At 41.2% G+C, this 14,535-nt stretch overlaps 1 protein-coding gene across 7 annotated transcripts in view; it reads right to left on the bottom strand.

The window, feature by feature from the left end:
* DNAJB6 (DnaJ heat shock protein family (Hsp40) member B6) overlaps positions 1 to 14,535 on the bottom strand; it is a 65,089-nt gene extending 50,554 nt beyond the window's left edge. For 5 of the 7 annotated variants that reach the window (XM_082753044.1, XM_082753043.1, XM_082753045.1 and 2 more), the window contains exons 1-5: positions 14,417 to 14,535; positions 4,912 to 5,020; positions 3,397 to 3,506; positions 579 to 638; positions 122 to 232 (exon numbers count right to left, since the gene is read on the bottom strand). In XM_082753044.1, coding sequence (XP_082609170.1) covers positions 122 to 232; positions 579 to 638; positions 3,397 to 3,506; positions 4,912 to 4,976 — 346 coding nt within the window. In that variant the 5' untranslated portion in view covers positions 4,977 to 5,020; positions 14,417 to 14,535. Of the gene's footprint in view, positions 1 to 121; positions 233 to 578; positions 639 to 3,396; positions 3,507 to 4,911; positions 5,021 to 14,066; positions 14,216 to 14,416 lie in introns of those variants that run through there. The other 2 variants (XM_082753042.1, XM_082753046.1) reach the window with 2 other exon arrangements.

Genomic DNA, 14,535 nt, shown 5'->3' with positions numbered 1-14,535 from the left:
TTACCACCAATTTGCAGAGCTACTTCTCATAAAGCTGTATTAGCTATGTTTGTTTGTTTTCTAAGAGTGAAGTTTTAGCCACACTTCAGACAAACATAACTAAAACCAGTAAATTACTTACCGAAGAAGTCAAATGAAAAAGGGTCCCTTCCACCAAAAAACTCCCTGAAGACATCCTCTGGGTTACGGAATGTAAATCCAAATTCAAATGGATTATCTACATGACTTCCACCTGCAAAAAAAAAAATCAATTACCCTTACAAATTCGTATTAACAAGAAAGTTCAGGCTGATATGGTTTTTGAATTATTTTAAAAATACACACTAAGTTTTCTAAAATTCCTCTATCAGGTATCCCTCAAGTTAATTACACAATACTTTTTAATAATTAATTCTGTTTCCAGATATCAACAATATCCTTTATAACTAGAAATACTGTAGACAAATTCTAAATTCAATTTTTAAAATATTACATTTTAGGCCTTAATGATCTGGCATTTCCAGATTCCTGTCTTAGAAAGCTGCAGAAAATGGCTTTCCACCAGAACAAAGAAAACAGACTGGCAGTTATCAACGTACCTCCACCTCCATTTATTAAGCCTTCTTTTCCATATCTGTCATAGATGTCGCGTTTTTTAGCTACAAGGAGAAGTTGTACATTGTATCAGTAAATGAGCAGATTGAATTTGGGAAAAAAAACAACATTTAAACAGTATTCTCAGCTAAACATCTCAAAGCAGGCTTATTTAAGAAAGTTCAAAAATGAAACCGATAATTTTTGTTAAAGACTACCAAAGCAGCTTAGGTTCAGAAAGAGTAGGCATTAACCTTTGGACTTACCACCATTTAGTTGTAGCAGCTTAGGTTCCCTTTTATCAGGAAAAAAAATATGGAAAGTTCCACCATAAGAACAAACCTCAGAAGGAGGTTTGTCATTAAAAAAAGAATACTGCAGTCTTCATCTTTACATAGCTACCAATCAAAGCTTTAGGTTGCAAAGCTCTGGTATTCAGTACTCTCCTCCATATAAGTATAATCTCAAAGTTGGTCAAAACTTGATGAAATAAAGCCCTGATCAATCTCCAAAAAGGAAGATTCCAGTCTCTCTGGCAAATCATCTTATCTGTTCCAGTGCTTAAGCATTCTCTTTGTAAGCATTTTCTTCCTTCTATTCAACCAGAATATCCCTTGTTGCAGATTCACCTTGGCATTGCCTCTTTTCCTTTTATTGTACAAGACCAAATTAATCATGACAAAGTTATAAGAAAGGAAGGACACTTTTATATGAGAGACTACAAACTCAAGTTAATTATAACCATTGCTAGTTAAACATGGGTACCAAAGAGATGTTAAAAGAAATGCCATGGAAGCATTTATCTCAAACTGCTTGTTGTTATTTTAGAAGAAGACAGGGAAAGGCTCTTAATTCCACTGCAGATCAGCATTCCAGTATCCATGAGAAAGGGGGGAGAAAAGTTAATTCCACGTCACTGCATAAGAACAGACTGCACTGTTGGTACTGGAGAGGAACCCGAGAGTACCATGCAGACAATCAACTTATTTTGCTTGCACTTCTGTGAAAACACCAGCCAAGATTCAGTCAGGATATCTGATTTTAGATAATATTAAGCTTCACATGCTATTCCCAAAGGAATCTTTTCAGGGAAAGACATTTTTGAAATTTAAATAGTATCACTGAAAGAACACAGTTACCTCAAGCAGCTGCTGAAGAGTAAAACACTTCCTTCTGACTAACAAGAAATTCAGTTTTATGTACTGGCTATCACTCACAAAGAATGGAAACTTGCAACAAATACACAGAGCAAAGCCAGGTACTTTACCCATAACACCTTTCTAGAAGACAATTTTTAAACACAGGAGATTAACCTGCCCATCAGCAAAAAATGGCCAAAGCAGCAAGGTGAGCAAACTGTCAAAAGGGGCAGGAAACACCAAGGAAGACTAGAGGGACCAGTGTTCATCTTGAAAAATATAATGTTCTTGAAACCTCAAGGGAAGCATGTCCTATGATCACCCAATTTCAACATTTGGGAATGTAACCCCTTACATAACTATTCATCTTGCAGAAGTCTGTCTTTATTCAAGCCAATAATGGTGTCAGGGAACTTTATGAAGTCTGCAGGGCTGCTGATTGCCTCTCAACTACTGAGCTCAGGATTCAGTTACACTTATGCATAAGTGATTGGTAAGACATCAATAACTCCCAATTTGGTCTACATCCAAAAACAGGCCGCATTTCCATAAGATATTCTGAAATTCTAGCAACATACTGCTTCTGAAGAATTCAAAGCTCCGTACACCAACCAGTTCTACTTCTCCCATGCCAATTAGGAATCAAAACCAAAGAAACAGGGTGTACGAGACAGCAGCTCGATAAACCAGGCCAAATTCTGAAGGGCAATCTACAGGCTGCTGCTACTTTAAATATAGCTTTCCCAAGCTCACTGGTCTCAGGTGAAATCAAGGACACTTCAGAAATAGCATATAGACAGCTGCAGTCAATTACAGAGGAAAATAATCAAAGTCCTTAAATCACTTTTTTTTTTTTAATGATTCAGACTGCTTTTGCCAGAACACTCACCAAAATTAATGTTGCTTTTCAAGCAGAAAGATACGGGTGAACTAAAAGCTGAATTCCTGCACCACATGGGTCAGGCTGAGCAACTGTTTCGTAACAATTCAAAATACACACGCTCTCCTCAGTATCACAGTAGACTGCATTTACGGAATTCACCCGAACACAAGCCAAGTTTTCAAGCAAGTATGAAAAAATCTCAGGCTTTGTCAAAACTAGTTTACTATTAAAAGAACTAGAAACAGTAAATACCTCAGAGGTTGCCTAGCCTCTTTTGTAATGGTAGACCTCAAAGCACAAGCTAAAAACCTTTTCACCTCCCCCACAAAAAGTTTCATTAAAACAACAGAATCTGTAAGGCATTATTGGCATTACTAAACTAAATTCCCAAAAAAACACTATCACACATCCACACGCACCATAAACTTGAGGCATTTCACTTAACACTTCCCCCGTATTTACGGTAACATTGGCTCAACCTCCTTAGATATGGTGAATCTCAGTAGTCACTGATACCACTTCGGAAATTTATGTAGAGAGCCTAGCACGCATGGGATTTCAGTTTCAAGAAGGAAATTGGCTTAGGTACTCATCTAGTGAGATCCTGAATTTTCAGTTTCAGGATTTCTGCTTATTCTGTCTTATCTGAAATCTTCTGTTTCTTTGCAAAGTAGCTTAGCTGGATGATGAACCAAGGTTAAAACAACCCTTTAAAACATCATGAATTTTCTCCTCAGCATTATTGGTCTCACACCTAGTACACAGAGACCTGCAGTTCAGCACCCCTTTTAAAATACCTACCGTCTGACAAAACTTCATAGGCCTCAGCCACTTGTTTAAATTGCCGCTCTGCCTCTTCTTTGTTGTCCGGATTTTTGTCAGGGTGCCATTTTAATGCCAACTTACGGTACCTAAGTGGAAAGAAATTAAACATTACTTGAAATGAAGAAATATACTGATACAAACAAGTGTTTAAAACAAGATGCTGGGAACTAAAGTATATAGAACTTCCCCAGTGCTTTGTATTTCACATCTAAACTGGTATCAACAGATTTTGCAGGTAAACAAAGAATTGTCTAACCAGATTTGTTTTATATATATACACACACATATATAAACAGTTATTTAGCTATTTTGAGATTAGGTATTCCTGTGTATCTCTGAAGATACAGCAGGTGTGGCAAAACATCCCATAACATTTCTCCATGCTTCTCCTTAGCAGCTCTGTACTACAATCAACTATGGCAAGCACCAAGGGTACTCTGCTGACAGAGATGATAAAGCTCCAAGACTACCCTGATACCAAACTGTGGCAGCATCTAACATCAGTGGCTTGACAGCTGTACCTGTATACAGTCCCTATCCTCAAAAGGAAGTATTTTAGGCAGTGTCCATAACCACTTGAAGGGACAAAACTGAACTTTGGCTTATGCTGATTTGGAGTGTTTTACATAGTCATAAAAGATTACAGTTCAAGCAGTTCAGTTGGCATAGAAGTATGTGCAGGAATTTGCACAAGAACAAGGGCGAAAAACACCTACCACGCACTAGCACAATTTGATTCATTTTAAACCCAAGCACCTAGGAGAAGGCAAGACAAACAACTTTTCTCTGTCACTTGAAACTGCAACTTAAAGTCAAACTTTCTGGTGTACTAAAAATGTGTGCTACCAGAACATTTCTTTCCAACGGTTCCCTGAAAGGTAAACAGTATTTTTTAAAATGTTACAAACACACAACCTAAAACAATACATAGACAGTAAGTCCAAACAAAGAACTGTATTTAGTTCCTTTCAGTATTCCTAATTTAAAGTGCTTTTTTTTTTTTTTTTTAGATTTTACATAACAGACATCCATTCCATCAAAACCAAAGCACAGAAACCAGACTTCACATTAAGAAAGTACTAGTATCAAACAACAACCAAAAAAACAGTGTGCCAGGTACTTGTTAATAACTTAGAAAAAGCACCTCTGCAAAGGGAGAGGAAGATTAGATGCAGTTTAGCCACAGAAGGGGCTGTCACTACCTGTACTGTATCAAGCTTGGAGATAAATTTGAACAGAAAAGCATTTAACACCAATCACAACCCAGTGACTGACAGCATTTTCACTTCAGCAGTACCCAGGATTATTTCCCCATTTTCATAAAATGAAGCAAATGCTTTTCTTCAGCTCACTGCTTATTTCTCAGTTAGCAAAAGGTATCACCTCTGATGACTACTACTCATCCAAGCATTGAAAATACAGTGAGGAACTGGAAACCATGTGATTATATTTGATCCGAAAACATCTCGTGTATACCAAAGTGACACTTACGCTTTTTTAATATCTTCTGGTGAGGCATGCTTCTGCACTCCCAGGACTTCATAGTAATCCACCATGTTTCAGCAGTTGTCTTGTCCACAACAGATGGGTCTTTCAAATCCTGCAACAAGAAGAACTTGTAAATGAAGTTTGTACAGTCACACTACTTCATAACAAAACAGGGAGGAATTTAGTATCTTCTACTACCCAACCCAACAGAGTTGCTTGCTTTTAGGAATTCAGATGTTCCAAATACATACACTAATTTTAGATTGACACAGTCACTTTGATTCTAGCTTGGATTTATGTTAATTTCACTGGAAGTGTAAAGAAATGCAACTAAATGCAGGTCCTGAAACAAATGTGACTGATAGCTTTAATCACAATATTAAGAAGAATTTGTATAGTCATCATTTTGATATACAAATTAATAACCTCTAAATGCAAAAGCCACCACGGATCATGTTCACTGTTATCTCTGGCATCTATGACACATCTTAAGCACACATGAACACAAAGGGCCACATTCTTTCACATCCACTTTTTGGAATACTACTTCCACTTTGTTCCTGTCAAAAAAAGCCACATGCAGGTCTCAAAAATTTTAAATTCCCCCTATTGTTTCCAGTAAGCCTTTCCTGTACTCAGATCTTGACAGCATAATCACTTAGAAGCTAGTGAATGCCATTTACTTCTACTGTGCTTGCCAATACCAAGTACACACCCAGGCACCATCACTCAAACTAAAGTCAGCCAACAAAGTCCAGTAAGGGAGCACTCTGTGTGTCTTAGAATGAGAGAATCAAGTTGTCTGAGGAGTCCTAAAAAACATACAAGTTAAAAGAAAAAACACTGGCTATAGTTTAAATAAAGTTTTTTTTTTTTGTCAATATCAGAGAATAGTTACAGGGAAGACAACAACCATTAATCCAAATTGCCACAGAGATTAAAGAACAGAGCCTTCCTCAAAACATAAAGAGCATTTCCTCTCTTCCTGCAGCAACCTCCTCTCAGTGCAACAAGTTTCCATCCCACCACAAATTTCAACCACCTTTCCACCTTACCTCCTCTGCTGGTTAGCTGCACAAACAAAGCAATGACCTTCTCAATCACTTATTGACTCGTTGCATGCAAAGTCACGCAAATATACTCAGAGCATAACAATACAGCAATTATTCACATTTTCTTATCCATGCAACAGGAAGAAAAATTAATTGAAACCAGTTTTTCTTCCCTCAAGTCATCCAGTTTTTCATTTCAGCCCAGGCAAAGCCTCATTTTCACATTCTTTCGCGTAAGTGCTGAAAGAATCAAGCATGATACAGCCCACTAAAATATTCTGAAATTAATTCACTCTACTGATATTACATGCATCTTTCAACATCCTGGGCCACAAACATTAAAGGGAGACTTCCTTTTAAAATAAATTGGTACATCTTCAAAATGCATTGCTGTTGTAGCTTAAAGCCTCATTAAATTTAATTGGGGATGTGGTTACACAGACATTTCCTCAACTGGCAAAGCCAATTTAAGAGATAGCCTGCCATCCTGCCACCCCCCCACCCCACTACTTACAGAAATAAACGTACAGGAGTAGCTACGTGCTTTTAGCTGTGTAGTTAACCCTACAGTCCCACAAGCATTTAGAAATGCAGCAGGTAGGGAGACCTCTAATTGACTCTGCTCTTTGATGAAACAAACAGTAAGGGTATGGTTAATATTGTAAGCAACGCCAAGAAGGGAAGTTGGAAGACATACGTTAAAACGAACATCAAGACTGCCAATACCCACAGAGTAACAGCAGGCTCCAAAACGTAAAACGTACAGGTTACCAAAAATATCCCAGAATATTTCCTATCAACTGGCCTAGCAACATTTTTTGTTTCCCAAAAGAGTGATTAGAACAGGTAGGAACACGGCTAGCAGGGGTTAAGCATGTTATCAGCCCTGCAGCCGATCGTTATGGGTCACAGCACGCACAGAACAGACTGCTTACAGAAAAGAACCCCAAAAAAAAGAAGCCAGGACGAGCCAAGCCCAGGCCTGGATGTCAGAGCCCCACCTAACAAGAGGTACTATGCTAAAATCAGAGTGCTAACAGCAGGAAGCCACAACACATAAGAACACACATCATACTGCTAAGGGGATCTTCCTTATTTTTTTTGCCCCCTCCTCTTACAATTTTTTGCTCCCTCCCAAGGCTTACGCTAGCACTCCTCACGATTTTGCCAGGTATCTTAGAGGTAAAATCCAAATTCAACCTTGTAGCTGGAGTAAGCAAGGAGGAACAGACCCAACACACCGGTCTATATATAGACACCAGGATCCTAAATAACAGAAGCCCAACGTTGGGACCAAATAGGAGCACCAAGGCTGCATGACTCGTTCTCACTAGAACACTTACTCTGGTGTGGATTCCTCCAACTCTAAAAAGCAGCCACCCTAAGAACGGGAGAATTATTTGTTTTAAACAATAGTCTAGGGTTTGCTTATTCTTCTGTGGGTGCGGTATTGCTCAGCTTTTACTTGTCACCAATATGCTGTGGGGAATTAAGACCAGCAACTCTCTAAAGAGAATGAAATGTCTCTGTGTTCTCCAACTCTTGCTCAACCATTCAGGCAACAGAAAGAGTCTATCTACAATTAATCATCACTTCTATCTGCTAATTACAATAAAGAATAAACCAAACTGCTACAATCGCAGTCACCATAAGAACATCTTCTTGTTCCCAAGAGCTTTAACAATATTTACACAAAGAAAAGTTATCTGAAGCTCCCCCTCTTCTTCCCCCCCGCTGTCCAGCTTAGGCAAAACGTAGAAAACCACAAAAGAGACAAACAGATAGCATCATCTAATGTTTAGTCCCTTAAATACCTGGATTTTTGTTCAGCATTCAGTAAGGGGGAGAGGGGGGTGGAAATCACGCGAACTACAAAAGGCACCTGCCTACAATCTTTCCAGGAAAAACAAATAAAGTATTTGCTCTGGAAAACAACCACCACCAACTTGTAACAGAACAGAAAGCAGCTAAGATCAACAGCTTTAAGGGTAGTAGTGACACGCATGGTGTAAAGACACCCAGATGACTCCACGAAACAAACCAGACACCTTCCTGCAAAGCAGGAACCAAAAATACTCAACTGCCCTAACCAAAATGACACGAAGAAAATCCCTACCCCAGATCACCAAACGATTCGTCTCCAAACACACAAGCAAGGCTCATTAACGAGGCACTCGAGCCTTTTCCCCAAGCCGTGAGGAATCCAGCCCACATCAGCTAAGCTCCCTCCTCCAACCACAGAAAATCTTCAAGGCCTCAGAAGAAAAATCAAACAAACTCCAGGTGAAAGAAAATGCTTCATGGCCTTGGTTTTTGTTTGCAAGAATCTATGGTTGCTATGCTTATAGGATGCTATCAGCTATTCTCACTCCTCCTCTTGAGCCTGAACAATTCAAACAGCCAAACATTCATGTAACCTGCAAGTTTTCATATATTATGGACTTCTCAGTCCTCACAGCAGTCAGCTCTGTTCTGCCTTACCAAGCAGGAGCCTTGACTGATCATAATCTCACAGGACAACCAACAGGACTACCTAGCGAGGCCTGAGACTGTCCTCCTAGGGTGAAGTCCAAAGCTAGACCAGCTTGGAGCTACCTTGAGACCTGTCTCATAGTCTCTCTTTACTGTGAAGCCCTCAGATTTACAGAAGACAGAGCTATAAACTTTTATAAGACCACATTACAGAGAAAAGAGATAATTTATCAGATACACAACCTCCTGCTACAGCAAAGCAGCAGCTTAAGCTAAATACAAAGGAGAGGAAAACACCTAAGTGTGAAGCTCTTAAATCAGTCAAGAGTGAATTAGGACAACAAGGGGGTGTGACCCGTGCTGTCAGCCTGGCCAGACAGGTAGCTATTTCTGGCCACGAAGCAGTGGGGCCGCAAGGAGAGGCTTGAAAGATGCCCCAACAGCTCAAGCTCAGCCACCTGGGCAGAGGGAGATCCCAATTCCATGATTCATGCAAGTCACAGAAGTCAGCAACACCCTGTGTGCAGCCCTCCAGTCCCTGCCACTTGCCTGCTTTCTCTGAACACAGCTGAAGGATCACGCCCCGCTGGCACCGCTGGAAGTCAGCCTTGCTCTGACCAACCCAGCAGCCACTGAGCGATTGAGAGACGCCTCTGCTGCGTTCACAGGTGATGCACGCACGAGGCTCTCAGAGAATTACACCCTGTGATTCAAAAAATCTGGCTTTTCACATTCCGAGAGTTTTTGTGAGAAAGCAGTAGGTCAGCCAGACCTGATGGGATTTTTGTGCTCCTTCAGAGAATAAGCAAGACTACTACGAGTAGTACTGATGCAGATCCAGGACCATAAAAAGAATGGCATGCAACACGCACTCCCAAAGTTTTCTACTATTTTTTCATCTGATTTTTATGTAGCTAGGATACTTTTGCTGAGCTTTTTATTACTTACAGTCCAGGAAATTCAGAGACATACCTTAATATTTCCAGTCTTTAACAAACAAGCCTCACATGGAATTCAGCCACTCGATTTGCTCACAGGCTACAGCTTCCAAATGGGATCCCTGAATTGTATGGACTTGCCCACTGTGTCTCTCCAAGAGTATAGAGGTCAACCTGAAAAGTCCTGTTTGCCACAGAAAACACTGCACCTCAACCCTTCAGAGAACACCACACATACAACAACCAGATAAAATGTATCCAGTCCAACTCAACAACACAGAAAACTATACCTGTCCTAAATCCTAATAAAAATGAAAAGATCTTTGTCAGTTCCAGCAACAATATCTGGGATGTGCCAGATGTAACTGAACTGAGACCACGAGCAGTCCCAAGGCTCTTGTGGCACATTGTGCTAGAGCTGTACAGGTACAAACATAAAAAACCCTACACCCCGCCCCACAAAATCCTTGTAAAGTGAGATTTATGATCACTACTGAACCACAGCTTACCTTGATTCTGATGGCCGCAGCAATGCAAAGCTAGAAGATCTGTATGAAGTCTGTGGTTAACACAACTGATCTGACAAACGCATGCATTAACAAAGTTTTCTTCCCAGTGCAGTGCAGACTAAGGTACATGAAAATCCTCAGTATTTTTAACTTCCACTTACTCAAGCACGGGACAGTTATCATAAAGTTTAATTTCACAGGCTCCTGAAATATGTTTCAGGAAAAATGTAAATTTACAATAATTAACTTAACAAAATGTACTTAAATAGCAATGTTTAAACTCATTACATTCATACTACCACAGCATCCCCAAGAGATGAATCTAATAAAAATCAGCATTCCAGACGGCTGAGTTTATTAATCTCATGTTTACAGCAAACATCCTGTCCCGATGTTAGAGGGCAGAGTGGATTTGAGTACAGTGACTATTGGAGTAGAGGATGCCATTCATACAAGAGAAAAGGCAGCCAGGCCCACTGCTTTACCTTGAAGTTCAGTTTCTTAAAGAAAAAAAAAAAAGCCACTTGCACAGGGCTCGCCCCCTCCAGGCAAGAAGTTAGAAATAACCCTGTCTGTTCTCCTCCCCAAAAAGGGGCGAGAACTACAGGACTTTCATGTTAACGTTACTGGCAGGTACACAGAAAGCCTGCAAAGGCCAACAAGTATGAAACCATGAAAAAAAAATAAACTATCAAAAATGGAAACAGGAGAAATCAAAAATATTCACCTGTGAAAGAAACGTAAGCTAGCTAACCGAAACTGCGAAGGGAAGGAGATTGATGAAGGCTGCCCTCACGCTCCTGGCTGATACCTGCTGCTTCTCCATCTGGTCTGCCATCACACCTCCTGTCACCAAGATGAGGGAATTACTCAGGAGCACTCCTTAAAACAAAAGGGCATTGTTCCAGAGCACAACTCAGGCGTCCAAATCTGGAATTGTGTAGTGTAAATATTAGAACTCTGGCTCCACTCCTTCCTAAAACTAACCCTAAAAAGCTATTTTATACGAAATAAAAACACTCTTAACTCATTTTTTAAAGTGTCTGAGTAGTGTTTGATGAAGCTTTTAAAAACACTGAAAGCCTGGTCTGGCAAAGATCGGGTCCAGGAAGTTTCAGCCAAAGAATCACATGCAACCAGATGATCCTTCAGGGAAAAGAAAATAGTTGAAAGTTTCTACACGCATCCCCAAAGTAGTTCTTTGAGTCATGGTAAATTCTACTTAAGTCAACCAGAGAAACAATTTTAAGTTAAAGTAAACACTAATTTCTTTTTCAGAGCAACAGACTTCATAGATTCAGATTATATTTTAAAACAAAAAACAATCTCTCCTAATCAAAAGAACTTTTTTACATGCAAGATTTAATAAAGGCTGTTCTGCAACATGTCTATGATTGACTTCAGCCTTATTATTTGAGCTCCAAGAGCCTTTAGTACAGGACTATCTATAGCTGAAGAAGCGAAGTTTAGGGCCTAAAGGTTAGTACAAAGCTAAACAAAATGTTAAAAGAAAATTGATATACAGAAAAATATTTTCTATCAAAATCAAGTCTAATTTCTTAGTAACATTAGCCTGAATTTAAGATGTCCACAGTAACTGAAGTTCCATGTAATTAATATATCCAATTTAAAATATCAGAATTAACAAAAATATATTACACATAAGTTGTGCATAAAGAAAAATATTTTCAATTAAGAAAAAGTCTTTTATTTTTTAAAAGATTAGCCAAAATTTCAAAATTCTTCGCAAATACAGAGCTCCGTACAATTAATAAGCCTAAAAAAAAAATCTGTGATGCAGAAAATCTGTAGGAACAATTTATATTTGGTGTTAGGTTTATAAGAGTTCCAAACTGAGAGACCAAAAAAAGAACTGACTATTTAAAACCAAGTTTGTGAATGAAGAAATAGCCTGGAAAGCCACCAAAAAGAGCCTTTGTTTTGGAAATTCCTATGTCCAACCTGAAGACTGGGTCTTCCCCAGTATCAGTTGGATTTTAGTACTTGTTCAGAAGACACAAAACAAAAATGAAACCTATGACTACTTCAGGAATGAAGTTCATACATGTGATTTCTCCTTTACCCAGTGGAACAGAAGCAGAACACTGCTTTCCGTAAGTCTGAACTTTAGAGAAATCTGACCTCTGTTCCAATGCAGCGTTTCTTTCAGAAGCCAGCAGAACTTAAACCTACTAATATCATCAACTCCCGTAGCTTCAATATAAACCTACGTTGAAATATACAACGTATGTAAGATCCAAGAATTTCTGACAAAGGTAAGTAACTTCTTCCTAATCCTTCCATTCCATTAGAAGATCAAGTAACATTTTAGATACAGGTAGAACTGGCAACAGTGTTTTCAGGGGACAGCGGACAAAGCCCCTCATAAATGCTATCATAGAAACGGAGCAGTTCCTGTACAAGGAGCAACTATAAGCGCATTAAACCTCACTCAGCCAGCACCAAAAGTTAAGGGAAGCCGCTGAATTCAGACCATCACCACTTCCTAAGGTGAGGAGCAGAGCACTGACGTGACCGAGCCACAGCATCCACCTCCTCCAGCAGCAGCACAACGCACGGGCGGCTGCGCCCAACGTGGTGTGACATTTCGGTCGATGCCAGGCTCCACTTCAGTGCCCCTGGACCCGCAGGCAGACACAGACACAATCACCCTCCCCCAGCACAACCCCACCTCCTGCGTGTCAAACACAGATACGGCAGTCCCGAAAGTTTTACAGGAAACAAAAATCCTATTTCTTTCCTCAGTACAGCCAAAATGCTATTAGAAACTTCCTTCGTATTGAAGTGAGGATTTATATTATTTCCCAATTCCCTGCCAACTAAAAGTTGTGTGCTTCACAGAAGTGGAGCCTTACAAGCTTTCTCACAAAGTGCAGCCAAGCTTTATTAGCAAACCACGTAAATCAGCAGGAAACAACAGATAAAAAGCTGTTTTGGTAAGAACGTGGTAAAGCTGGAAAGCACAAGTGGTGAAGACAGCCAATAGGACAGAGAGCACGGAGAACTGAGCGCTTTCCTAATACAGAAAGTATTATTAGCACTGCAATTTAAATAGCATTACCAGTAGAAGTAGCAATTTAAATTTCTACTCCAACATCTAATATTGAAATTTTAGTCCTAAATTCACTTGCATTTCCAACAGTCCCTTATCACTGACTGAAAACACAGCATGACAGCCAAGAGGGGGAAACCAAGTTGGACCCGCACTGGGCACTAAGTAGCATCTGGGTTGTTTAAAAAAACATAAACATGCTGAGAAGTACTGAGAGACAAGATTTGTAAATACATTTCCTCACTCATCCAAACAAATCTCCTTTGACAGTGTAATCCAGCATGCGAAATGGTAACCACCAGGCTCTCAATCACCGGCTGAACATAAAATCCATCCTAACTAGAGCACAAGGCTCTCCGAAGGAGAAACGAAAATGAAGGCCAGCCAGCAGCTCTAACTGCAACCTCAGAGAGCCATGGAGGCTTTGCCTGGTGTGAACAGCTGGACTGAAACTATGTCAACACCTTGTTCCCGGCACTTTGTGACTCCTGACATCAGAAAAAGCCTCAGGGCCTGACCACCGATACAACATCATCAGCTTCACCATTTACACATTATTATAAATTTAATTTTAGTGATGTTATCTCGCTCCCATTAGAACCGAGCAAGTCCAACCTATCATCAACAAAATTCAAAAGAAAATTGCCCAATAATTCGGAGAATCTTTTCTCATGTCTTCTACCAGCTCAAGTACACAGCACAGGTTTTCAGCAGCCCCTAAGAGCTCTGATAAACTGTAATAACAGATAAAGCCTTGCTACAAACAGAAATACGTACTGGCCATCAGTAACTTCACACCTCGCTGCCCCAGCAAACGCTGGCAAAAATTGCTTAACTTCTAGGGAGCTTTCAGCTCACATTAGAACTTAGCAACGCCCAGCTCCAAAACACGGATGCCTTCCCCCACAACAAAACTTCGCCACGACTCTACTCTGAATTACTCAACAGAAAATGGAATTTAACTGCTTTAAAAATAATAAAGAAAGAAAAGAAAAAAATGGCAGATTTCGTTTAGAAGCATGCCAAAAAGCGCTCCGTGAGGGGCTTTAAGCGACAGGACTGCTCAGCGCGCCCAAGCCACGTGCGAACAGCGGCTCCCCTCGCCTCTTCGTACCCGAAACCACCACCGCCACCAACACAACGGCGGATTTATTCCCCGAGGAGGCAAAACCGAGCCGGGATCGCGCCGCCAGGTGACCTCAACCCGTGCCGAGCTCCGGGACGAGCCCGGGGCAGTCCCTGCGGCCGGGGGACTGCTTCCGAGCCCCACCCCCGGCGCTCAGCGACCTCCCGGGGGCCGCTCGGGAGGAGGCGCCCAGACCGGCGGCCCCGCGGCTCGGCCCCCTTCAGCGCCGCGCTGTTGCTAAGAGCCGCGGGCGGGCCCAGGCAGCGGCTCCCGGTGCCGCTCAGCTCCCCGGCTCCCCAGGCAGGCCGCCCCGCCGCGGCCCAGCCCCCGCGACTCACCGGGCCCGAGGCCTCCTCGCAGCGCGGCCGCGACCTCCCCCGCCAGCAGCCCGCGACGGCGGCTGCTCGCTTCAGCCGCACACACCGGAAGTGGCGTCACCCCGCGCCGTCACTTCCGC

Source organism: Aythya marila (genome assembly GCF_965140915.1).
Source record: "Aythya marila genome assembly, chromosome: 2".
NCBI lineage: Eukaryota > Metazoa > Chordata > Aves > Anseriformes > Anatidae > Aythya > Aythya marila.
Note: the sequence above shows the minus strand (reverse complement) of the source record. Positions and strands in the feature narration are given on the sequence as shown.